Source organism: Plecotus auritus (genome assembly GCF_963455305.1).
Source record: "Plecotus auritus genome assembly, chromosome: 8".
Lineage (NCBI taxonomy): Eukaryota > Metazoa > Chordata > Mammalia > Chiroptera > Vespertilionidae > Plecotus > Plecotus auritus.
The window spans coordinates 61532152-61556045 of record NC_137782.1 but is presented as its reverse complement, the minus strand read 5'-3'; the positions used below and the strand labels follow the sequence as shown (position 1 = coordinate 61556045).

Sequence of the window (23894 nt, the reverse complement as noted above, 5' to 3'; positions counted from 1 at the left end):
ATGAACCCGCCCCGCTTTGACTTGCTGGAGGACATGGCCATGATGACGCACCTAAACGAAGCCTCGGTGCTGCACAACCTACGCCAGCGCTATGCTCGCTGGATGATCTACGTGAGCCAAGAATTGGGGAGGGGCCAAGGGTGTGGAGGGGATGTGTATGGTTGGGGCGGGGTCAAAGCAGCAGGGGCGGGGCTAGAGGAAGAGCCACACGCCATGGGGACAGGACTATGGAGAAGGGGAGGGGCTTGTGCAGTGGAGGCGGGGCTAGGAGAAAAGGGGAGGGCTTGTATAGTGTGGGCGGGGCTATGGAGAAGGGGCGGGGCAGTGGGCGGGGCTAGAGGTGGAGCAGGGTGATGTCATGGGGCTGTAGAAGTGGGGCTACGGGCTGAGACAGCGCTAGAGATGGGGCTGGAGTTTCAGCTCTGGGAGTGCAGTGGCGGAGCTTCAGCGTGGGGGGCGAGGGTAGAGCTCCACAGTGGGGCCATGGAGAAGGGGACATGGCTGTGGGCAGGAGTTAAGGCTGGATTGGGGCTGGGCAGCCACAGAGGGTATCACGTGGCATAGTTAAGTGGCTCCTTGGGAAATATTGCAAAGGTCATGGTTTTGTGAGGGCTGGGTCCTGGGAATGGGAACTTGGCCTCCAACAACCTATCTATACGCTTTCTCCTCAGACTTACTCGGGCCTCTTCTGTGTCACCATCAACCCCTACAAGTGGCTCCCGGTCTATACGCCCTCCGTGGTGGCCGCTTACAAGGGAAAGCGCCGCTCGGAGGCCCCACCCCACATATATGCGGTGGCAGATAACGCCTACAATGATATGCTGCGAAGTAAGGGCTGCCTGGACTCCTCTTCCTCTCCCCAGCCAAGACCCCTACCCCAGCTACAGGGAAACTTCTTTAAAGGACGCCTTCCCTCCACTTGCATTGCCCTTTGATACTGCCAGACCCTCTAGCATAGCCATTGTCTCTCCAAGTGGGAACTGGCCCGCGGACTGTAGGGTCCTATCTGCTCCTTCCCATCTCTGGCTCTGGTTGGTGGAGGGGCTGCCCCAGTGCCATGGATACCCAATGTGCTCCACCCGTGGCTGGTCCCTCATCGTGGCTAACTTCTGTATCTCCTTCCCATTCCTCCAGACCGAGAAAACCAGTCCATGCTAATCACGTAAGTGTGCGGCTCTGGGGATGGGGTGGGAAGTGCTGGCCATCTGGCAGGAAGGGAATGGAACTAAAATCATATCCCAGGGTTGGTTCTAAAGTGGTGCTTAGGGAAAGACTAAGCTAAATTTACCACCTGAAGCTAAATTAGAGCATGTTCTCTGCCCCCATTCTGGGTAGACATGTTATGGATAGTAAGCAGGAAGGGGATACCCAAGTACCAGATGATCACCAGCCCTGATCGCCCCTCTTTCCAGGGCTGGAATCTTTCCCCACCTTGATCTTTTGGGAGTTCTGATTTTGTCTTAATGGGAATGGGGCATTCCTCTTCCTTTCCTCCTTCTTACCTTCTCCTTACCTCTGGGTCTTATTTCTGATCCTTTGTTTGTCTCCATGGGAAAGTGATAGAATTCTTACATGCCAAGTTCATGTCCAGCCAAGCCAATATGGACATGGTTTGTGTATGAGTGTGTGTGTACATGCAGCCTGGTTTTAGAGCAAGGCCTTTGAAACCAGATAGAACTGGGTTCATGTTCTGTGTTCACTTCTTCCTGCTGATGTCCTTAGGCCTCTGAGTCTCATCAGTAACAACAGAACAATCCTACCCACCTACCATGCAGAGCTAGGAGTCAGCATTTTAATGTACATACTTGGCACACAGCAGGGACAGTCACATAACTTCTCTGAGCCCCATTTCCTTATGCATAAAATGGGGGTGATGATGGTGCCTACCTTTTCTCCTTCTTACCTTCTCCTTATCTCTGGGTCTTATTTCTGATCCTTTGTTTTTAAGGCTTAAATGATTAAATGAGCCAATACAAGTAAAGAAAGCACTTGGCCCAGTGCCTGGCACTAAATCTGCACTTAGTGAACGGTGGCATTGAGTGTTCTCATCTCACGGGGGCGGGGGTGGGGGGGGCGGGTAATGATCTATGTACACTGGCCTGCTCTGTAAACAACTCAGTGCCTCTGAGGGCTGATCTCTTCTGGTTTTTGTTTTTTGAGTTGGGGTCCTAACTTGGGAGCTGGGTTGGGGAGGGCAGAGGGGCCCTGCTTGTGGAGTGGGACACTGAGGGATGGGAGGAATTAGAGTGGCCAGGTGGGCATTGGTGACTTATGTTTGTGTCATCCAAGCGGAGAGTCGGGGGCCGGTAAGACGGTTAACACCAAGCGGGTCATTCAGTACTTTGCCATCGTCGCTGCCCTGGGAGACGGGCCAGGCAAGAAGGCCGTAAGACTCGCCCACTTGGGCGCTGCTCACCACTGCTTCTCACTGTTTTTCTTTTTGTTTCTCCCCCCCCCTTTTTTTTTCTTTTTATGTTGATTCCCCAGAGCCTCCAGCCCCGCCTGAGCCTTCCACCTTAGTGGGGGACTCTGGCCTGAGCAAGGCTTGACCAAAGAAGCTATGGCCACCTCTGCTATGCTGTGCCACCCAGGCCCAGGCCTGTCGCAGTGTTTCCATCTGTAACACAGAGGGGTGGGACCACATCGCTATTCCTAAACTTTTTATGTAGTTTTTCCCTCACATTGTGACCTTCATATTTTGAGAGAGTTTACCAAATAGGCCGTTTTTGCTAAGAAGTGATTATTTTTTTGGTTTTCATGCACCGAAGAGAGTTACCTGCTGTCAGTCAAACAAGCAGGCTTATGAGGAGTTTAGCCAGAGCCAAAGGCACTTGGCAGCATTCACAACAGCAGGGTAGGGGACAATTTTGCACCCCTGATTACTGTATGGTTTTTGAAAATTTCTGAAACAATGGGGGACCAGTGTTTTGTTTTTGTTTTGAAGTAAACATCCATTCCCAGCCCCCAGGCCAGTGATTCCCATCCCTGTGTGTGCTCCTCTCCATCTGCCTCCGCAATGGCGGCCTTCTCTTTCCAGAGCCCAAGGCCGCCTCCCACACAGTCCTCCTTCCCGGTCCTGTTGAGCCTTGCTTTATTCTGGGGCATTTTTCTTTTTTCTAATTTTCTTTTCTTTTCTCCACTTTAAGTTTTTTTCTTTTTGCCTTTTTCTTTTCCCCATTTGAATTTCTTGATTTTTTATTTTTATTTCAGTTTTGTTTTTTTGTTGTGGTGGTGGTTGTTTTTGTTGTTTTGTTTTTGCTGTTGACTTTTTGGTACTCTTTCCTCCTTCCTCTCCCCACCCCGTTTTCCAACCCCCTGTGAGGGTGCTGCAGAAAGTTGGGGCTTGGTCCTCTAATAGGAATGGTGGGTAGAAGGAGGCCAGAGCGAGCGGGGTAGGGGCAGGGCGGCCTCTGGTCAGAAAGGACTTCAGGGGATGGGCTCCTGCCTTTTCTCTCCTGCCTCTGTCCCCCCAACAATATCTCTGAGGGGTTGTTTCAGTCCTGGGCTCCCCGGAGGTGAGTGAATAACCAAAGTTCCCTGGTGGCATGGTATCTGTCACTTTAGAATCCATTCTTCCTTTCTCTCCCTTTCAGTCCCCCCAGAGATATTGTTGGGGGGACAGAGGCAGAAGGGAAATGTCAAGAGCATGTTCCCCGAGCTCCACTCCACACAATCTTAGCCAGAGCTTTGGAGCAGGCCTCTTTTGGGCTGCCAGGACCCAGGGTCGGGAAGAGAAGGAAAGGGAGTGGAGGGAAGAAAAGGATGAGGCTAGGAGAGGACAGTGTGGGGGAGCCTTTCAATTCAGTAAGTCTCTCTAGGTGAGACATATGGGGGCTGTGGGTGTTGTGGGAGGCAGAGAGATGCCTGGGCTCAGTGCCTTCTCTCTCCCACTTACAGTGTGGCGCTGAGTAGGTTACTTCCCTGCTCTGAGCCTTAGTTTCCTCATTTGCAAAGTAGGGTAATAGTAGGCACCTGGCAGGGCCATTTTAAATAATAGTACGTGTACAAGTTAATTGCGCCATGAAGATGTGCCTGATCACAATGTAAAGGAGAGGGTGGAGAAGGGCTCACGGAGGTGAGGGTACGAAGGTTCAGGCGAAAGAGATCTCTTCCAGCCATAAAGCATCTGGGAAGCCTTCCTAGAGGAGGGGGCATTTGAGCTGTTGCTCTGAAGAGGATTTTAGTCAGGAGCCTCTACCGCTTGGGGCAGGGGCCACTTCCTGGAGTGCGGGAAATGATGGGATATGGAAGAGGCCAGAGACAGCTGGGGGAGGGGAAGGGCTGCTAATTGTAGACTCCCCCAGACTCACCCCCCTGCCATGCCTGCTCCTACTTTCTAGCAGTCCTCTTGTAACAGACCTGGGAGGGTGAGGTGGGGGCGGGGCGGGGGGGGGGGGGCTAACATTCACTGTCCTGCTAACTACTGTCACCCTGGCCTGGTGAGACCTCACACCCTCTAACATTGTCTTCTTTCTCCCCCCAGCAATTTCTGGCCACAAAGACTGGGGTAAGTATGGGGCCAGTGTGAGTGGGGCAGGCAACAATTATGAAGACCTGGGAACCTGCCTTTCCCCTTCCCAACCAGAGGTGTCTGGGGTGGGCTGTTACCTGGGACAGAGGCTGCTCTGGGTCCCAGTCAGTGAGCATACCTCACCCCACCAGGGTACCCTCGAGGATCAAATCATTGAGGCTAACCCTGCTATGGAGGCTTTTGGCAATGCCAAGACCCTGCGGAATGACAACTCGTCCCGCTTTGTGAGTGGCCACAGTGGGAAGGGTGGGTGGGTGGAGCGGATCGGCAGCAGGGAGACACGGGTGGTGGGAGCCTTCAGCTGATAGGGCAGCATGGCTGGGCCCTCTGACTGAGGCTGCACCCCTGCCCACAGGGCAAGTTCATCCGCATTCACTTTGGCCCCTCGGGGAAGCTGGCATCTTCGGATATTGACAGCTGTGAGTTTGGGCGAGGCGGGGAGGGCGGGGACGGGGCAGAGGCCACGGTCTGAGTCTTTCTGCTCAGACGGAGCATCCCTCAAGTCCTTGGCTCCTGCCTGTTTCAGGCACTCCTTTCCATCCCCAGGCCACCGCCCAGCTCAGGCCCCTCAGTTCTTACCTGGAACATTCCACCAGCCTCCATTTGGTCTCCCGGCCTCCGTTCCTCTGCTCTTTATGATTGGGCCCTTACCCCACTCCAGTCCTTTCTCTGGTCCTAATAGGGTGGGCCTGTGCCCATCCTGCCCCAGCCTCATCTCTACACATCAAGTCCTCATCCTTCCTGGCAGCCCCTCCTAACGCCTGTTGGGTTGATGCCCATCCGCCTCACCCAGTCCAGCTGCATAGACACCAGGTGCTCAGGCCACATGCGCAGAGGGTCTGCCACACTGACCACTCACCACCTTGGGATTCCTGGTCAGATCCTGATGAATAAGCACAGACATATGGTGATAGGCAGGGAACAGCATAATTCATGCCCCGACTGACCACGTGCAGACACATGGAGCTCTGCCCACACACACACTGACACACCGAAGGAGGGGTTGTGGGTGAAGGAATGAAAGCATAGATGAAAGAATGGACAAAGGAATATCCCCACACAGATACCACATTCACATACCCACACACAGTTACACATGGGGATGCACACACATTCCCACATTGTGACATGCAAGACGGAGAGACACACACTGTATTTTTTGTGTTTTTTTATTGACTTCAGAGAAGGGAGAGGGAGGGAGAGATAGGAACATCAATGATGAGAGAGAACCATTGATTGGCTGCCTCCTGCACGCCCCACACTGGGGATCAAGCCTGCAACCTGGGCATCTGCCCTTGACCGGAATCGAACCCGGGACCCTTCAGTCCGCAGGCCGACGCTCTATCCACTGAGCCAAACCAGCTGGGGCAAGAGACACACTTTAGTACATGCTGATGTATACAGGCAGTGCCTCTACACACACCCCTGCCCCTCACCCACAACCCTGCCCTGTCCCTTCAGTCCTATTGGGGTGACCCGCTCTGGGGAGGTGCAGAAGATGGTAGGCCAGCACCTCCCTTTCTCCCAGATCTCCTGGAGAAGTCACGGGTGATCTTCCAGCTGCCCGGAGAGCGTGGCTACCACGTCTACTACCAGATCCTCTCGGGGAAGAAGCCAGAGCTGCAGGGTGAGGGCCAGGGATGGACAGGGTGGGAGAACATAGGACTGGGAGGGAGTGAGAGCTGCCTGTCCCCCATCAGACCAGGCCCTGGGATGTCTGTTTTCTCAGTCTTGCGGGGTCTGTGACATCATGTCTTTCTTCTGAGTCCCTTCTGTCCCCTCCCACTCCCTGGGACTTCTGGTTATTGCTGAGCCCTCTCTCATGCAGGGAACTGGCCGCTGCTCTTGTAAAGTTGTCCCTCCTGTGGTCCTGAGGCTAGAGAGACCCTACTCAGCCCAAAGAAGGGCCAATGGCTCTGTCTAGGCCAGCTCCCCTCTCTTGCAAGCTCCTTGAGGGCAGAGTCTGGTCCTCGCTGTGCCCCAGCACAGGGTCTGGACCAGAGGGGTGTGGCCATGAGCAGTGGTGGAGGGATGAATGTGACATAGGGACGGGCTCATGCCTCAGAGAACCATAAGGAAAGAGAATCCATGGACATGGGGGTGGGGAAGTCCTAGGAGGGTTCTAGACTCTCCTGCAGGGCTGGCCCCCGGGACCCACCACGCTGGGATGGGGTAGGAGAATAGCCAGGTGAACACAGCTGGACCCACCCTCTTCGCCTGTGTTCCCCAGACATGCTGCTTCTGTCTGTGAACCCCTACGACTACCACTTCTGCAGCCAGGGTGTCATCACCGTGGACAACATGGATGATGGGGAGGAGCTCATGGCCACTGACGTATGTCGGGTGGGAGCAGAGTGGGTGCCTGCAGCGTGGGGCCCTGCGACGCTGGGTAGAGATCAGGGAGCAGCTGCAGTGCCCTGAGCTTGGCTGGACCCTGGAGGAGCCCAGACATCTCTGATCCTGCCATCCCCACTGCAGCATGCCATGGACATCCTGGGCTTCAGTGTGGACGAGAAGTGCGCCTGCTATAAGATTGTGGGTGCCCTCCTGCACTTCGGAAACATGAAGTTTAAGCAGAAGCAGCGGGAGGAGCAGGCTGAGGCCGACGGCACCGAGAGTGAGGGGCCCTGGCCCTGATCCCAAAGTCCTGTTCATGACCATTAGCCCTAACCCTCGTCCACAGTCTTTGACCTCAGTCTTAACTGGCCTGATTGTGACCCCTGACTTAACGCCAGACCCTCACCCTCCTGAGCTGCACAATCTGTTGACCCTGAATTTGACCCTTCCTAGCTTCCCCTCCCTGATGCCACGCTGAGGCCATTTGAGCCCCCAGGTGCTCTAATTGTTGGTTCCACCTCCTCATCCCACCCATGTGCCCTGCCAGGTGCTGACAAGGCTGCCTACTTGATGGGAGTCAACAGTGGGGACCTCCTCAAAGGCCTTCTGCACCCCCGAGTGCGTGTGGGGAACGAGTATGTGACCAAGGGCCAGAGCGTGGAGCAGGTGAGCTGCTTGCAGACCAGGGTTGACCCGGGACAGCTGGGAAGGGTCCTCTCCTTGCCAGGTCCCAGCTCAGCATCCCCACAACTTCAGGTGGTGTTTGCCGTGGGGGCTCTGGCCAAGGCCACCTACGACCGGCTGTTCCGGTGGCTGGTGTCTCGGATCAACCAGACACTGGACACAAAGCTGCCCCGGCAGTTCTTCATCGGGGTCCTGGACATTGCTGGTTTTGAGATCTTTGAGGTGAGGGCAGGCCCACACCCAGGGCCATGGGTGGGTGGGGGCAGGAGCCTGGGCTTCTGCTTGGGGGCAGGGTGAACTCATACACATTCCTGTTCTTTGGGCCTCCCTGTCCTGCTGAGCCCGGCACCTCCTTCTGCAGTTTTATTTTTCTTTCTTTCTTTCTTTCTTTCTTTCTTTCTTTCTTTCTTTCTTTCTTTCTTTCTTCTTTCTTTCTTTCTTTCTTTCTTTCTTTCTTTCTTTCTTTCTTTCTTTCTTTCTTTCTTTCTTTCTTTCTTTCTTTCTTTCTTTCTTTCTTTCTTTCTTTCTTTCTTTCTTTCTTTCTTTCTTTCTTTCTTTCTTTCTTTCTCCCTCTACAGTTTAATAGCTTCGAGCAGCTGTGCATCAACTTCACCAATGAGAAGCTGCAGCAGTTCTTCAACCAGCACATGTTTGTGCTGGAGCAGGAGGAGTACAAGCGGGAGGGCATTGACTGGGTCTTCATCGACTTCGGCCTGGACCTGCAGCCCTGCATCGACCTCATCGAGAAGGTGGAGCCTGGCGCAAGCTCACTGCAGCGGGGAGGGTGTGGGTGCAGTGAGTGAGCATGTGCAAGTGTGCATGTAAGTGTGTGACTGTGCATTGAAGTGAACTTGTGCCTGTGTACAGCTCTGACTATGTCTCTGTACATGCCATGAATGGGAATGTGTGCATGTGTGTGATAGGTGTGTTGGAGACTGTAAAAGCATGTTGGTGACTATGTGTGAGCATTGTGAGTGTGCATCCCAGCACTGTTGACAATAGCTCCTCATGGGTGGACACAGTTTTGAGTTCACAAGGTCCTATTGCAGCCACAATTTCACTGGACCCTCAGAACTGCCCTGAGAGATGAGTAGGATGTTTGCTTATTTGTTTATTTATTGTGAAACATTATATAAATCTCCCCATTGTGCAAACAATGGGAGAAAGAAAAATCAGAAAATTAGAAAAGTGAAAAGTAAAGGGGAAATAATGTTTCCCCACCCCCCACACAACCAGAATCTTGGCCCTCTGGTTAGTTTCCTCCAAGTCCTGTGTCCTGGGCATTGGTTTCCACTCAGACAGACTCAGGTCTCCTCTTTTTCTCTAAAATGGGTTTTGAACATTGAACATTGAACGAAGAAGGCACAGTAGTTCACGCAGCAGATGGTTTTCAGACAATGCATTTCTGGAATCTCTTGTTGGACATTTATTTAGGTGGTTGACAGTTTTTTCTTCGTTTTTCACTGTTAAAGCAGCACATATTATGCATTTCCCCATTTTGCAGGTTAGGAAACAGGCTTAGGGAGGCTTAAGGGCCCCACAGCTAGTAAGTTTGAACCCAGGAAGCCAAAATTTGAACTCGGCTGCCTTTTTTTACTGTACCTGTGAGTGTGTGTGAGATCATGGAGCTGGGGGCTGATGGGTACAAAGATGCCAGTTTGAGTTTGCACAGTTCTCATAAGCAAAGAGGACAACTCAGAGCTGCGAATTGTGCAGAAGAGGGATGGAGACCAAAATATTCTTTCTGTCTTAGAAGACAGGGCTCCTGGGTGCAGGTATGGTCTCTGCCCTCTGAGCAGGTGGCTGAGGTGGGGCGTCTGGAAAGGCTTCCAGAAGGAGGGGCTCCCGGAGGATGGGCTGGTGCAATGGAGGTCCTTCGATCTTGTTCCCTGTCCCCAGCCGCTCGGCATCCTGTCCATCCTGGAGGAGGAGTGCATGTTCCCCAAGGCCTCCGATGCCAGCTTCCGGGCCAAGCTCTATGATAACCACGCAGGGAAGTCGCCCAATTTCCAGCAGCCAAGGCCTGACAAAAAGCGCAAATACCAGGCCCACTTTGAGGTGGTCCACTATGCAGGTGTGGTAGGTGCCTATTGGAACCCCAGCTCTTGACCACTCTCCTCCCTCTGGGTTTCTCCGCCTTGGCTCAGCACCTGTCTGATCTCTGCCAGGTGCCTTACAGCATTGTGGGCTGGCTGGAGAAAAACAAGGATCCCCTGAATGAGACAGTGGTCCCCATCTTCCAAAAGTCGCAGAATAAGCTCTTGGCCACCCTCTACGAGAACTATGCAGGCTCCTGCTCCAGTACGTGCCAAGGGACTAGATTGCCATTCTGTGGGGACTCAGAGTGATGTTCCTGGAGTGACTGGTCCCCATGTCTCTCCTAGCCGAGCCCCCGAAGTCTGGTGTGAAAGAGAAGCGTAAAAAGGCAGCATCATTCCAGACGGTGTCCCAGCTGCACAAGGTGAGGCCCAGCCTGGGCTTATGCAGGCCTCACCCCTTGGCCTCCAGCCCGTTCTCGCTCCCTGATCTGTCCCCTGCACCCTGGGCGGGCGGCCGTTAAGACTTGCAGTGATGTTTAACTCCTCTCCACGTGAACATCACAGCAAGTCTGTGCTGCTTCCCGTCCCCACGCTGCCTGGGCAGGGTTTGGGGGGTGCAGTGGGGGCCTGAGGGGGACTGGGTGGGGAGTGAAGACTGTGGTGACAGGACCCAGTCAAGCAGAAGAGGGCAGAGGGTCACAGGAAAGAGTGACAGATGTGTGGAGGCACGTGGAGGGGCCTGCCCCCCAGCCCTTAGTGGGCTGATCCACTGCGGTTTCCAATTCTGCCTCCCTGCCCTGTGTGCCTTCTCCCCTCTCCCCACCTCCAGGAGAACCTCAACAAGCTGATGACCAACCTGCGGGCCACACAGCCTCATTTTGTCCGCTGCATTGTCCCCAATGAGAACAAGACCCCAGGTAGTCACCCTGGGGCTAGGTGGGTGGTAGTGGGGGACCATTGAAGGGAGGGGCCCTGGTGGACTGGGAGCTGGATCTTCCCTTCCGCAGAGCCCCCTATATGGACTGTTGGTCTTTCTTTGAGGCATGAGACGTTTGACCTTTTCCTTTAACTCCCACCCGTCTAGGGGTCATGGATGCCTTCTTGGTGCTACACCAGCTGCGCTGTAATGGGGTCCTGGAGGGGATCCGGATCTGCCGCCAAGGATTCCCCAACAGGCTGCTCTACGCCGACTTCCGGCAAAGGTGGGTGTCTTCCTGTCCCAGCCCTGGCTCCTCCCCAGCTCCCCCTACACAGCCACCTTCCCCTTGCCCTCCACCCTGGTGGAGGCAACAGCCTGAGGGGATGAGAAGGGCACACATTTTAGAGTCAAACAGACAATTCCTATCACTGGGAAGGATGCAGTGTGACTGGAGAGGCGGCTGGGCAGGAGTCCAGTGGGAGATGGTGCTGGCTGAGGCCTTGGATATAGAATAAGAAAGAACGAACAAGGGTGGTGACTCCCAGATGTTTTGCTTGAGCCAAACAGGGTTTTTTATTTTGGGGAGATAGTGGATTGGTCCCTACTTTGAACACATAAATTTGAAATGTCTCCAAAGATGTCCTAGAGGAGAAGTCCTGGGTGAGACTGGATTTTAGTCTGGAGATGGGGGCAGGCAGAGCTAGATGCAGATTTAGGAATTGAATGAGGGTTTGTGTGGACCAGACGTTGCATGATGCCTGGCCCCTTGTGAGCACCCAGTCAGTGCTATTAGCTCCTCCCCTCCCTTCCTCAGTTTGGTTTTATTGGGCCACTAGCAGCCTAAGTTCCCTCCCCTTCCAGAAGTAACTGGCCATCCACGCTGACGTATGTATGTACAAATATTGTACGCGAACACGAGTCTGTGGGTTTGTTTTTTCATGTAACCATATGTCTTTAAAAATACATGTATATATTGATTTCAGAGAGGAAGGGAGAGGGAGAAACATCAATGATGAGAATAATTGATGGCTGCCTCCTGCACACCCCCAATGGGGATCGAGCCCGCAGCCCAGCATGTGCCTGACCCTTGACCAGGAATCGAACCATGACCTCCTGCTTCAAAGGTTGACACTCAACTACTGAGCCACGCTGATCGGGCTAACCATATGTCTTGGAGATTGTTCCTTATCATAGGAATAAGTCTGTATCATCCTTTTTTTAAATTTTAATTATGACTTTATTTTTTAGACCAGTTTTAGGTTCACAGCAAAATTAAGAGGAAGGTACAGGAATTTCCCATCTTCTCCCTATCCCCGCACACGCACAGCCTTCCCCGTTTTAAACATCGCCTACTGGGTAGGACAATGTTACTACTGCTGAACCTACATGGACCCATCATTACCACCTAAGTCCACAGTTGGCACTCGGGTCTCTCAGTGCCTTACATCCTGTGGCTTTGGATGAATATGTAGCAATGCGCAGCATCACGCTGGAAATATCCCATCTAGTGCAGCCGTGGGCAAACTACGGCCCACGGGCCGGATCCGGCCCATTCGGCTGTTCTATCCGGCCCGCGGAGCCGAAAGAGCGGAGGGTTCTCTTGCTCTCCCCTCCGCTCCTTTACTTTGAATTTATATTAGTTCACACAAACACTCCATCCATGCTTTTGTTCCGGCCCTCCGGTCCAGTTTAAGAACCCATTGTGGCCCTCGAGTCAAAAAGTTTGCCCACCCCTGGTAGTGCCTGCTTTCCTCATCAGTACCCTAGTGCAGGCTTTTGTGTTTCTCAGGTTTTGCCTTCACAGTGTGGCCACAGCCAACCTGACCTGCACGGCTCTGTGCACACATGCAAATGTGTCCACTTATTGGCTAGAATTCTCTCCCAAATGTTCCTTCAGTTTGAGATGTGCTAAACCATATCACCTTCTTAAACAATTATAAAAATGCTGCATGCCTTTTGTAAGCACTGCAGCCTCTTAAAGAACCTCACTACTGGATGCATTTAAACGGAACCGAGATTTTTCAGAACACACCTACCTCCTAGTCTCACACTGCCCCCCCGACCTCCCGCCAACTTGTTCAGTATGTGTCCCACTGGAGCTCTGCTCCAGCTCTGGAGAGTCCCAGGAACATTCCTCACCAGCCTCCTCAGTCCTTGGCTCCCTGCCCAGCCTCTCCTTACCAGTTCTCCATGCTGTCCCAGGTACCGCATCCTGAACCCCGGTGCCATCCCTGATGACACCTTCATGGACAGCAGGAAGGCCACAGAGAAGCTGCTGGGCTCCCTGGACATCGACCACACCCAATACCAGTTTGGCCACACCAAGGTCAGGGCACAAAGGAGTTAGGGCTGACTCAGGTGTGGGTGGTCACACTGGAAAGAAGACATGCTGGTGGGTGGAGGTTACAGCTATGGCTCCACCCACCCAGGTGTTTTTCAAGGCTGGGCTTCTGGGCATCCTGGAGGAGCTGCGTGACCAGCGTCTGGCCAAGGTCCTGACGTTGCTGCAGGCACGGGGCCGAGGCCGCCTCATGCGCCTTGAGTACCAGCGCCTGCTTGGAGGCAGGTGGGTGTGGACGGAGATGGAGGACCAGGGTTTTGGTGGGACTACTGTCCACTCAGGGAACCACCAGGCTCTTTGGGAACTGAATGAGGGTTTGTGTGGACCAGACTTTGCATCATGCCTGACCCTTGTGAGCACCTAGTCATACTCTCTTGTGGGTCAGATGACCCCTATGGGAGTTAGGGTGTCTCTGAGGGGTAAGGTTCTGTTTTGTGCCCAACTCCCAGCTTCCATTTTGTCACCTCAAAAGTTGGGGTAAGAACACCTATTTCTCCACTCCGGGCCATCCCAGAGCCTGGCCCACAGTGGTTATGACTTAAATGCCAGGCAGTAGAATTTATGTGCATCATCTTGTTTAAAGGATGGGATGGTCCTAAGACATATGTGTTGTGATTATCTCCACTCAGAGCCATCCTGTCACAGCTGGTCAGTGGGAGGGGGCGGGATGGAAGGCAGGAGGTGGAGGTGAGTCCAGGTGGTCTGATCCAGAGCCAGGTGGCTTTGCCACTCCTGGTGTCTTTAGAATATTTGCAAGGGCCACCAGGACATTCAAGGCTTGTGAGCCCCTTCCCTGTAGGCACCTGCATGACCTTGGCCTCTCCCTCAATCTCACCTACGAAGCAGAGGTGTTAGGACCTACTTGAGAGGGCATTTGGGAAGATTAAAAGAGATCGCACCCTGAAGAGCCTGCCCCAGGGGAGGTGCTCAGGGAACACCAGGGCTGTCACTGCCAGCCTGCTGGTCATCTGCTACTGCCCCTCCCCAGGGATGCCCTGTTCACCATCCAGTGGAACATTCGTGCCTTCAATGCCGTCAAGAATTGGTCATGGATGAAGCTCTTTTTCAAGATGAAGCCGCTGCTGCGCTCGGCACAGGCTGAGGAGGAGCTGGCGGCCCTGCGGGCAGAGCTACGGGGGCTGCGAGGGGCACTGGCCACTGCAGAAGCCAAGCGACAGGAGCTGGAGGAGACACACGTCAGCGTCACCCAGGAAAAGAATGATCTGGCCCTGCAGCTGCAGGCAGTGAGTTGGGGGCGGGGACAGGGGCAGGGTTTCCCTCAGTGACCTGATGCCACAATGAACCCCAGACTGCTCCAAGGAAAACACCCCAACCAGATCCCTGGCCAGGGCAGACCTAGTGTGGTCCAAGAGCCCAAGCCTTACCTGGATCTACCTTCTACTCCAGATGGACCACAAGATGAGGCTGTGGGCTCATGTCCATGCTCACCTCCTACATTCCCAGCCTGCCCAGCCACAGGCTGTGTGTCCACGTGTCCTGTGCTCCCACCCCATGCCACTTTGGCTTCCCGCTGTAGCTGCAGTGGAGCCCCATTTCCCCAGCTCTCCCCTCCTTGCCGTCCCTGAAATAGCCTGAGACAGACCCATGCTCCCTTCTCTGGCAAAGGGCCCACGGGAACCCAGGTCGCAGGTAACAGTAATAACCAGATGGCAGGGATCGAGGGGTCCAGAATCTCCTCACCCACAGAGCCATTCTGTCCTTCAGCAAATCCTTTGTGTCCCTTGCGTGCCAGGCTAGCTCTAGAGATACACAGGTGGGAAGACAGATGGGCCTGTGGTCACAAAACACACCTGCTGGTGCAGGATAACGTTAGGCAGCCTGGTACAGTGAGGAAGCAGTGAGGTGGGGAATACCAGAGCTGCTCCACAGCTGTGCAGGGCTCGCATGTCTGCTGCTCCCACCCACCTCCACAGGCGGCGTTTGGGCCTCACTCTGGGTTGCCCCCAGCCTAACACTCCCCTCTTGCAGGTGTCACTTCTGCCCCTGCCCATCCCTCCACCTAAGCCCTCATCCCACTGAGCCCCTTCAGGGCCAAGAGCAGGCCACAGGCCTTCCGTGGTCCCCAGAACCCAGCTGAGTCCAACCTTTGCATGGACAAATTAACTTTCTTCTCTAGGACCCAGCCTGGTGCCCCTCTGTTGGTTTACCTGGCCCTGCCTCCACTCTGCCCCATTCCCGTTCCCTCTAGGAGCAGGACAACTTGGCAGATGCTGAGGAGCGCTGCCACTTGCTAATCAAGTCCAAGGTGCAGCTTGAGGGGAAGGTGAAGGAGCTGAGTGAGCGGCTAGAGGATGAGGAGGAGGTGAATGCTGACTTGGCCGCCCGCCGGCGCAAACTGGAGGACGAGTGCACGGAGCTCAAGAAGGACATTGATGACCTGGAGCTGACTCTGGCCAAAGCCGAGAAGGAGAAGCAAGCCACTGAGAACAAGGTGGGGCCAGCAGCTGCAGGTCCCACTCCCGGCTCTGCCAGGCCCCTGCTATGGAGCCCGGGCAGGTAGCAGCACTTACCCCATTGGGTGGGCGAGGACTCCCTGTGTAACTGTCTGCTAGCACTCACCACAGGGCCTAGCATGAGCAGGTGCTCTGCAAATGCCAGCAACCATCCATCCTGGACTGCAAGCTCCCTGAGCGCAAGAACCCAGCTCCCAGCTCTGTACCCCCGGTGCCTTCGCATACCGCCTGTCATTGAACCTTTTCAACAGCTCCATGGCATTCATTCAGGGAGGATGGTACTGTCCTCCCTTAGGGATGAAAAAATGAGGCTCAGAGTGAAGTGACTTCCTTGCTCACTGGAAGGGGTGGCTACTCAGACCAGAGTGTGGGAGGGACATCCCCATCTTGACCCTGGCCCTGGCCCTGGCACAGGTGAAGAACCTGACGGAGGAGATGGCAGCACTGGATGAGTCGGTGGCTCGGCTGACCAAAGAGAAGAAGGCATTGCAGGAGGCCCACCAGCAGGTCCTGGGTGACCTGCAGGCTGAGGAGGATCGTGTGAGCGCACTGGCCAAGGCCAAGCTCCGGCTGGAGCAGCAGGTGGAAGACGTGAGTCGGGCACAGCAGAGGGCTGTGTGGTGATACCGGGAAAGCTAGCAGGGTGCCTGGCTGGGCCTGGTGGCTGAGCATGTCTGCACCCCCCCACCCCACAGCTGGAGTGCTCCCTGGAGCAGGAGAGGAAGCTGCGCATGGACACAGAGCGGGCCAAGCGCAAGCTCGAGGGTGACCTGAAGCTGACACAGGAGTCAGTGACAGATGCTGCCCAGGATAAGCAGCAGCTGGAGGAGAAGCTCAAAAAGTAGGCCTGGGGTGGGCAGCAGACCAACCCCCGGCCAGCAGGGGCCTCCTGAGCCTGCACCGGCTTCTCACTCCTGGACTCGAGCCGGTTCCACATGACTGCAGAGGATGAACATGGAGGGTTGAGATGGGGGTTACTAGGTGCTGGTGGCAGTGTCCTGTCCTCCCTGGACCAAGGGCCCTGACCAGGCTCTGAGGCCAAGGCTTGAGAGGGAAGGCAGGATTGAGGTCACCTAGGGCTGCTCTGGGTGCAGGGTGTGTGTGCTGGGGGTTGGTGGGCCCAGGCAGGTTGGGGAAATTAGGACCAGGGCAGGCTCATGCTCTGCTGTGACCTCCAGGAAGGACTCCGAGTTGAGTCAGCTGAACCTGAGGGTGGAGGACGAGCAGCTCCTTGGAGCACAGCTGCAGAAGAAGATCAAGGAGCTGCAGGTGTGTGGGGGATGGGGTGGATGGGGACCAGTGTGATAGGCTTACAGAGGTGACAGCTGCCTCCCGCTGTCCCCAGGCTCGGGCAGAGGAGCTGGAAGAGGAGCTGGAGGCAGAGCGGGCGGCCCGGGCCCGTGTGGAGAAGCAGCGGGCGGAGGCGGCCCAGGAGTTGGAGGAGCTGAGCGAGCGGCTGGAGGAGGCAGGTGGTGCATCTGCTGGGCAGCGAGAGGGATGTCGCAAGCGCGAGGCTGAGCTGGGGCGGCTGCGGCGGGAACTGGAGGAGGCTGCGCTACGACACGAGGCCACAGTGGCGGCCCTGCGGCGCAAGCAGGCAGAGAGCGCGGCCGAGCTGGGTGAGCAGGTGGACAGTCTGCAGCGGGTGCGACAGAAGCTGGAAAAAGAAAAGAGTGAACTCCGCATGGAGGTGGATGACCTGGGCACCAGTGTGGAGACTCTGGCCCGTGGCAAGGTGTCTGCCTCCTTCCTGACCCTGACCTCTGACCCCACTTCAGCATCCTCACCTGACTCCCTAGGCACTGATCCCATAGCTATCCTGACTCTAGGTCAATTCAGCCTCCAGTTGCTGAACCCTGATCACCCCATGCCAATAGATCCTGACCCCTGACCCATTCACCAGGCATCTAACCCCAATCCCACTACAGTCCTGACCTCAAACCATGACTCTGAAACTCAGTGTCTTGACTCCAGGTTATTTTTGACCCAATGTCCAATTCTAACTTAGCCCTTGACCTGCAAACTCTGTCCTGAATCCAGCAACCAACCTTGACCCTTGACCTTTGTACCACCTAATCCTGACAGCTGGACTCTGTCCCTACCTGACTTCAGACTCTAGTATCCCAACTTCATTCTGACCCACTGGCCTCAGGACTAGTCCAGCCTTCTCACTTTAAAAAAATTTTTATATACGTATTGATTTTTATAGGAAGAGGGGTGGGGAGAAAGAGAAACATTGACTTATTGTTCCACTTATCTATGCATTATTCTCATATATGATCTGACCGGGGATCAAACCCACAACCTTGGTATATTGGGATGATGCTCTAACTGAGCTACCTGGGCAAGGCTACCTCCTCACTCCTGATGTCCATCTTTTTTTTAAAAAAAATATATTTATTGATTTCAGAGAGGAAGGGAGAGGGATAGAGAGACAGAAACATCAATGATCAATGATCAATGATGAGAATCATCAATCGGCTGCCTCCCGCACGCCCCCCACTGGGGATTGAGCCCACAACCCGGGCACGTGCCCTTGGCTGGAATCGAACCTGGGACCCCTCAGTCTGCAGGCTGACGCTCTATCCACTGAGCCAAACCGGTCAGGGCCTGATGTCCATCTTTTAAGCAATATTGGAATCTCTCTGAACTTGGGGCCCTGTTCTCTCTTTGATTCCTGGGCCCATGTCTAGCCTTCTAGTTCCCCATTCCAGGTCCCCGATTGGCAGTCATAGATCCTGCCCTCTAATTCACAAACTTGTCCTGACCTCTGACCCTGGATCTCAGGCCAGTGCAGAGAAGTTATGTCGGACCTACGAGGATCAGCTGAGTGAGGCCAAGATCAAGGTGGAGGAGCTGCAACGGCAGCTGGCGGACACGAGTACCCAGCGTGGACGGCTGCAGACGGAGAACGGTGAGGTCAGGGGCTCAGATGGGCCATCCCCAGGCCTCAGTGCTGCCCCCTGCCAGCCTGACATGCTGCCTCACCCCTTGGCTGCAGGGGAGCTGAGCCGCCTGCTCGAGGAGAAGGAGTCTCTGATTAGCCAGCTGAGCCGTGGGAAGGCCTCGGCCACCCAGAGCCTGGAGGAACTGCGGAGGCAGCTGGAGGAGGAGAGCAAGGTGGGCTTGGCCACTGGCTGGCACAGAGAGGGCAGAGTGGGCATCAGGGCCTTTGGCCAGGCCTGACACTGAGGTCCCTGCAGGCCAAGAATGCGCTGGCCCACGCCGTGCAGGCTTTGCGACACGACTGTGACCTCCTGCGAGAGCAGCATGAGGAGGAGGCTGAGGCACAGGCCGAGTTGCAGCGGCTGCTGTCCAAGGCCAACGCGGAGGTGGCCCAGTGGAGGAGCAAGTACGAGGCAGATGCCATTCAGAGGACCGAGGAGCTGGAGGAGGCCAAGTAAGTGCCGTGCTGGCCAGGCCATCACCACACAGGGTGACCTGGGCCTCTGAGCCCTGATGGGGAGAGGTGAGATGTGGGGGCCATGCTTCTGCCAGCCTCGCTCTGCTACATAGTCCATACCGTCTGTTCCGGGGTCTAGAAAGAAGCTGGCCCTGAGGCTGCAGGAGGCAGAGGAGGGTGTAGAGGCCGCACACGCCAAGTGCTCATCACTGGAGAAGGCCAAGCTGCGGCTGCAGACAGAGTCAGAGGATGTGACCCTAGAACTGGAGCGGGCAACCTCAGCAGCTGCTGCACTGGACAAGAAGCAGCGGCACTTGGAGCGGGCACTGGAGGAGCGGCGGCGGCAGGAGGAAGAGACACAACGGGAGCTAGAGGCAGCTCAGAGGGAGGCTCGCAGCCTGGGCACTGAGCTCTTCCGGCTGCGACACAGCCACGAGGAGGCTCTCGAGGCCCTGGAGACCTTCAAGCGGGAGAACAAGAACCTACAGGGTACGACCCAGCCCAGGGTCAGAGAACTGCTCTGGGGTCATTGGGAGTCCCTGGAGTCACACATCATGTCCTGGAGTAGTCACCCTGGAACTAGGGGTGAATGATGCAGCCTGGGTTGGAGCATGAGCTTTGAGGTGGCCCCTCAGTGCCCTGTCCACTTTGCAGAGGAGATCAGTGAGCTCACAGACCATGTCAGCCTCAGTGGGAAGAGCATCCAGGAACTGGAGAAAGCCAAGAAGGCACTGGAAGGGGAGAAGAGTGAGCTCCAGGCCGCACTGGAGGAGGCCGAGGTCAGAGGCTGGCACAGAGGTGGGGTGGATACCGACCCACTGTCTTCCCTTAAGACACACTCAGGGCCCCAGGGCCCACACTGCCTACTCTGTACCCCAGGGGGCTCTGGAGCTGGAGGAGACCAAGACCCTGCGAATCCAGCTGGAGCTATCCCAGGTCAAGGCGGAAGTGGACCGGAAGCTGGCAGAGAAGGATGAGGAGTGCACTAACCTGAGGTATGGGGGCCAGGGCCATCCCTACCCAACACCACTCTCAGGGGTCCACCTGTCCTCAGGGCTTATGGCCCCTCCCAGCCCAGCCACCTGAGTGGGAAAAAGGAAGGAAAGCAGTGTTTGCTGAGCCCCTGCTGTGCACACAGATTGGCAGGGACACTAGTCTGTGCCTCGCACAAAGCTTCCTCAGGTCAGGATTATTGTCCAGTCTGGGGGTGAACGTCAGAGAGCCTATAGGATTTGCTCAAGGGACAGAGTCAGGGTGGAGCCAGAGTTCAGCCAACATCTGTCTGCTCCAGAGCCTCACTCTTGTCTGTGAATTTGCTCTGATGGGGAACAGGAAGTCACATGGGGCTTGAAATCAGGGAGGGATGTTACTCCCAAAATGGGTTCATGTCTCCAGTGTTCCTTGGGCATTTATAAGAGCAGATGTGGTGCTGTGCCTACCTGCTTTCGATGGCCAAGACACTCACTGTCTTCTCCCTCCCACAGACGCAATCACCAGCGGGCAGTGGAGTCCCTGCAGGCCTCCCTGGATGCAGAGACACGGGCCCGCAATGAGGCACTGCGGCTCAAGAAGAAGATGGAGGGTGACCTCAATGACCTGGAGCTGCAGCTGGGCCATGCCACCCGCCAGGCCACGGAGGCACAGGCAGCCACACGGCTGCTACAGGCCCAACTCAAGGAGGAACAGGCAGGGAGGGACGAGGAGCAGCGGCTGGCAGCTGAGCTCCGGGAGCAGGCACAGGCCCTGGAGCGACGGGGTGTGCTGCTGGCTACGGAGCTGGAAGAGCTGCGGGCTGCACTGGAGCAGGGAGAACGCAGCAGGCGGCTTGCAGAACAGGAGCTGCTGGAGGCCACCGAGCGCCTCAACCTCCTGCATTCACAGGTGAGGGCAGCAATTCACAGGGATGCGTAGGGTGGCTGCCTACTGGCTGACTCTGAGGCTCTGCTTCCCCCCAGAACACTGGCCTCCTGAACCAGAAAAAGAAACTAGAGGTGGACTTGGCCCAGCTGAGTGGAGAGGTGGAGGAGGCTGCCCAGGAGAGGCGGGAAGCTGAGGAGAAGGCCAAAAAGGCCATCACTGACGTGAGGCTGGGCTGGAGCTGTGGAGGGGATAGTTCCCCAAAGGACTTCCACTGGGGCCAGTCACCCCGACCATCCATCTCACCCTGGACAGGCGGCCATGATGGCCGAGGAGCTGAAGAAGGAGCAGGACACAAGCGCACACCTGGAACGGATGAAGAAGACACTGGAGCAGACAGTACGGGAGCTACAGGCACGGCTTGAGGAGGCAGAACAAGCTGCCCTCCGAGGTGGGAAGAAGCAGGTGCAGAAGCTGGAGGCCAAGGTGCGTGTGGTGTTCCCATCCCTTTCCCTGCACAGTGGGCAGTGCGAGGGCAGGCTCAGGGCATCAGGCCCATCTCCTGCTGCTCACAGGTGCGGGAGCTGGAGGCTGAGCTCGACGCTGAGCAGAAGAAGCATGCCGAGGCCCTCAAGGGGGTGCGAAAACATGAGCGCCGGGTCAAGGAGCTTGCGTACCAGGTGGGTGACAGGTCCACCTCTAAAGGGGCAGCCCAAAAGCTGGTCTGGTCCCGGCAAGACCTGAGTCCCCTCTACCTGCGCAGGCCGAGGAGGACAGGAAGAACCTGGCTCGCATGCAGGACCTGGTGGAAAAGCTGCAGAGCAAGGTCAAGAGCTACAAAAGGCAGTTTGAGGAGGCGGTGAGTGTACTGGGTCTGGACCCCGGGGGTCGGGTACTGCCAGGTCAGGACGCCTGTGGAACCCAACTTCAAAGCTAGTCCCAGGCAAGAGGCCAGCAGCTGTCAGCCCTACTCCACCTCTAGGACATGGCTTCCCAGTGTTGGCTTTGTGAGTAGGCAGGCAGTGACCTAGCTCGTGACCCTCCTGTCCCAGCGGGAAGAGTGTTTCTCACAGCTCTAGTAACAAGAGGTGAGACCCAGCTTTGTCTCTGAGGGGACCCCATGTGCTCTCCCCTTCTGACCCAGGTCTGGCACAAGGGTACCTCTGAAGAGGTGTCACAACCCCTTCCTTCCTGCTGTGGGTGCTGGCGAGGGGGGTAGGGGAACATGGGTAGTGGTGGTGGGAGCATAGTGGAAGACAAAGAGAAGCCAGACCCTTTCTGTGATGGGGTGGGACCAGACTGACCATCTCAGTTACCAAAGGGTGACCCAGCCTGCCTGTGCCCCCAGGAGCAACAGGCAAACACTAACCTGGCCAAGTATCGCAAGGCCCAGCATGAATTGGATGATGCGGAGGAGCGGGCAGATATGGCAGAAACCCAGGCCAACAAGCTGCGGGCACGGACTCGGGATGCCCTGGGCCCTAAGGTAAGGGGCAGCCTGGGGCACCACCTTGCCCTTTGCAAGGGGAGGGGGGGCAGGTGGTATAGTTCACTGGGCCACCCTTTTCCCCCTCAGCACAAGGAATGAAGCCTGCTGTCCGACCCTCACCTCTCCATCTGCTGAACCCTGAATAAATGCCACATCTACAGCTCCAGCCGGCTTCCTTCTCATTCTTTGGGACTCAGGAGGGGAGGGGAGCACATGGTCCCACAGACAAGAGTCAGGTCCACATCAGTCATTTAAAATAAAGTTCTTTAATAGTCTCCATTTAATCGGTTTATTTGTTGTTAATAAATTGGCAACACAAGGAGGGGCCAAGGCTGTGCTCCCAGGCAGGCTCCTATGTGTCTGGGCTCAGGTAGGAGATGCTGCCCTGGGGCATAAGGGGGCAGGACACAGCCACCCTATGCCCCAAGGGATGGAAGGGAAAGGTCCCTCACTTCTGGGGGCACCCCTTGGGACGAACACAGCGGCCAATGAGCACACAGAACCAGAGGAGCTAAAGGAAAATGAGGGAGGGACAGATGGGCAGGCTTGGGGGAAGGTAGCATTCTGTGGTATCCCCCACCCCTGCCCAAGGCTCAGAAGCCTTTGCCTGGGTCCAAAGGCCAGGGCAAGCTTGGCTCACAGATTGGGGGAGGGTCCCCATATCTCCCTCCCCAACCCAGGACTGATGGCCAAGAGACTAGGCAGGAGCTCAGACAGAGCTATTTTTAAAAGTCCCCTTATCTCTGGGTGGGCCAGGGCCCCAAGTTTCTGAAGGAAGGGTGGGCATAGCGCCCCTGTCCTCATCATGGGGATCTTGAAGGAACTAAGGTTCCCCAATGACCTTGGGCCCTCAGACCCAAGGGCTTCTAGACACTCCCACCAAGCCTGTATCTGAAGACCTGGGGCAGGCAGAGAGCAGCAGGAAGGCAGGGGAGGGGTGGAGACATGGCAGGGCGTATGGCACTCATACCCACGCTCACCCGCACTGGCCCTGGCCCAGCAGCCTCCCAGGGACTGCCTGGCCCAAGGTCACTCCTCAGTGAAGTCCCTGTCTATGTCCATGTAGGGCTCCTCGATGTAGCTGACAAGGGCAGAGGGTGATTGGCGGTCTGGGTTCAACAGGATGGACACGGTCTCTTTCCAGTATGAGAAGCTGATGCAGGAGCTCTGGGCAAAGAGAGAGGGGCTGGGGGGTGCCTGGAGGACCCAGGTCGAGCCCAGCACCCCGTGGGGAGGGCCATGGTAAGGGGACAAAGAGCTGCCCACCACATGGCCCAGGCAGGGACCACGCACCCCAAACAGCCCTCTGAGGGGCCCTGGGTCTGCGTGCCCGCAGCCCACCCACCGGTCAGTTGGGTGGGGCACTCACGTTCTCCAGGCAGGTGCTGTCCTTGTCCTTGTGCAGGTAATGCTGCTGCCAGAAGCGCAGCAGGTTGTGGAAGTTGTTGAGCAGGAAGCCGGGATACTTTTTGCTGTGCTCCATCCGCTGCAGCAGCCGCAGGTACAGGGGCAGCCGCTCTTTCCGTCGGGCCAGCATCAGGATCACCAGGCTGGTGTTGAGGCAACTGACGTTCTCCTGCAAGGCCCCAGCAGCCCCTGGTGGACCTGGGTTGCCACTGGCCAGGGAAGGGGGTGGCCCAAGCCAGTCCCTGCAGAGCCCTGAGACCACACACTGAGCTGCCCCTGCATAAACCTGAGGGAGGGCTGGAGCAAGGAGTGATGCCAGCATCCCGCCCTGAGCACCTTCCTGGTCCCTGTCCCCCCCACTCCCCACCCCCCACCCTCTGAAGGGAACACCACCCATCACCTGTCTAGTTAAG

General features: G+C 56.1%; 2 protein-coding genes across 8 annotated transcripts in view; one reads left to right on the top strand and one right to left on the bottom strand.

The window, feature by feature from the left end:
- Positions 1 to 22356, top strand: MYH7B (myosin heavy chain 7B; the record flags this gene model as incomplete). The annotated part of the gene is made up of 39 exons (XM_080685215.1): positions 1 to 111; positions 672 to 828; positions 1135 to 1162; positions 2290 to 2386; positions 4484 to 4507; positions 4663 to 4755; positions 4887 to 4950; positions 6060 to 6158; positions 6762 to 6865; positions 7010 to 7148; positions 7416 to 7534; positions 7625 to 7774; positions 8131 to 8301; positions 9452 to 9631; positions 9721 to 9883; positions 9937 to 10013; positions 10421 to 10508; positions 10676 to 10793; positions 12713 to 12836; positions 12940 to 13076; positions 13840 to 14095; positions 15061 to 15303; positions 15740 to 15916; positions 16021 to 16166; positions 16504 to 16594; positions 16671 to 17060; positions 18113 to 18239; positions 18327 to 18445; positions 18529 to 18725; positions 18868 to 19217; positions 19383 to 19507; positions 19608 to 19723; positions 20213 to 20609; positions 20684 to 20809; positions 20901 to 21071; positions 21161 to 21265; positions 21349 to 21444; positions 21934 to 22071; positions 22162 to 22356. The coding sequence occupies 39 exons, from the start codon at positions 1 to 3 to the stop codon at positions 22171 to 22173; spliced, it is 5625 nt and encodes a 1874-aa protein (XP_080541341.1). The 3' UTR covers positions 22174 to 22356.
- TRPC4AP (transient receptor potential cation channel subfamily C member 4 associated protein) overlaps positions 16873 to 23894 on the bottom strand; it is a 106885-nt gene continuing 99863 nt past the window's right edge. For 2 of the 7 annotated variants that reach the window (XM_080685212.1, XM_080685214.1), the window contains exons 18-20: positions 23444 to 23650; positions 23055 to 23241; positions 22321 to 22585 (exon numbers count right to left, since the gene is read on the bottom strand). In XM_080685212.1, the coding sequence (XP_080541338.1) occupies positions 23104 to 23241; positions 23444 to 23650 (345 nt within the window). In that variant the 3' untranslated portion in view covers positions 22321 to 22585; positions 23055 to 23103. Of the gene's footprint in view, positions 16983 to 22320; positions 23272 to 23443; positions 23651 to 23894 lie in introns of those variants that run through there. The other 5 variants (XM_080685208.1, XM_080685210.1, XM_080685211.1 and 2 more) reach the window with 3 other exon arrangements.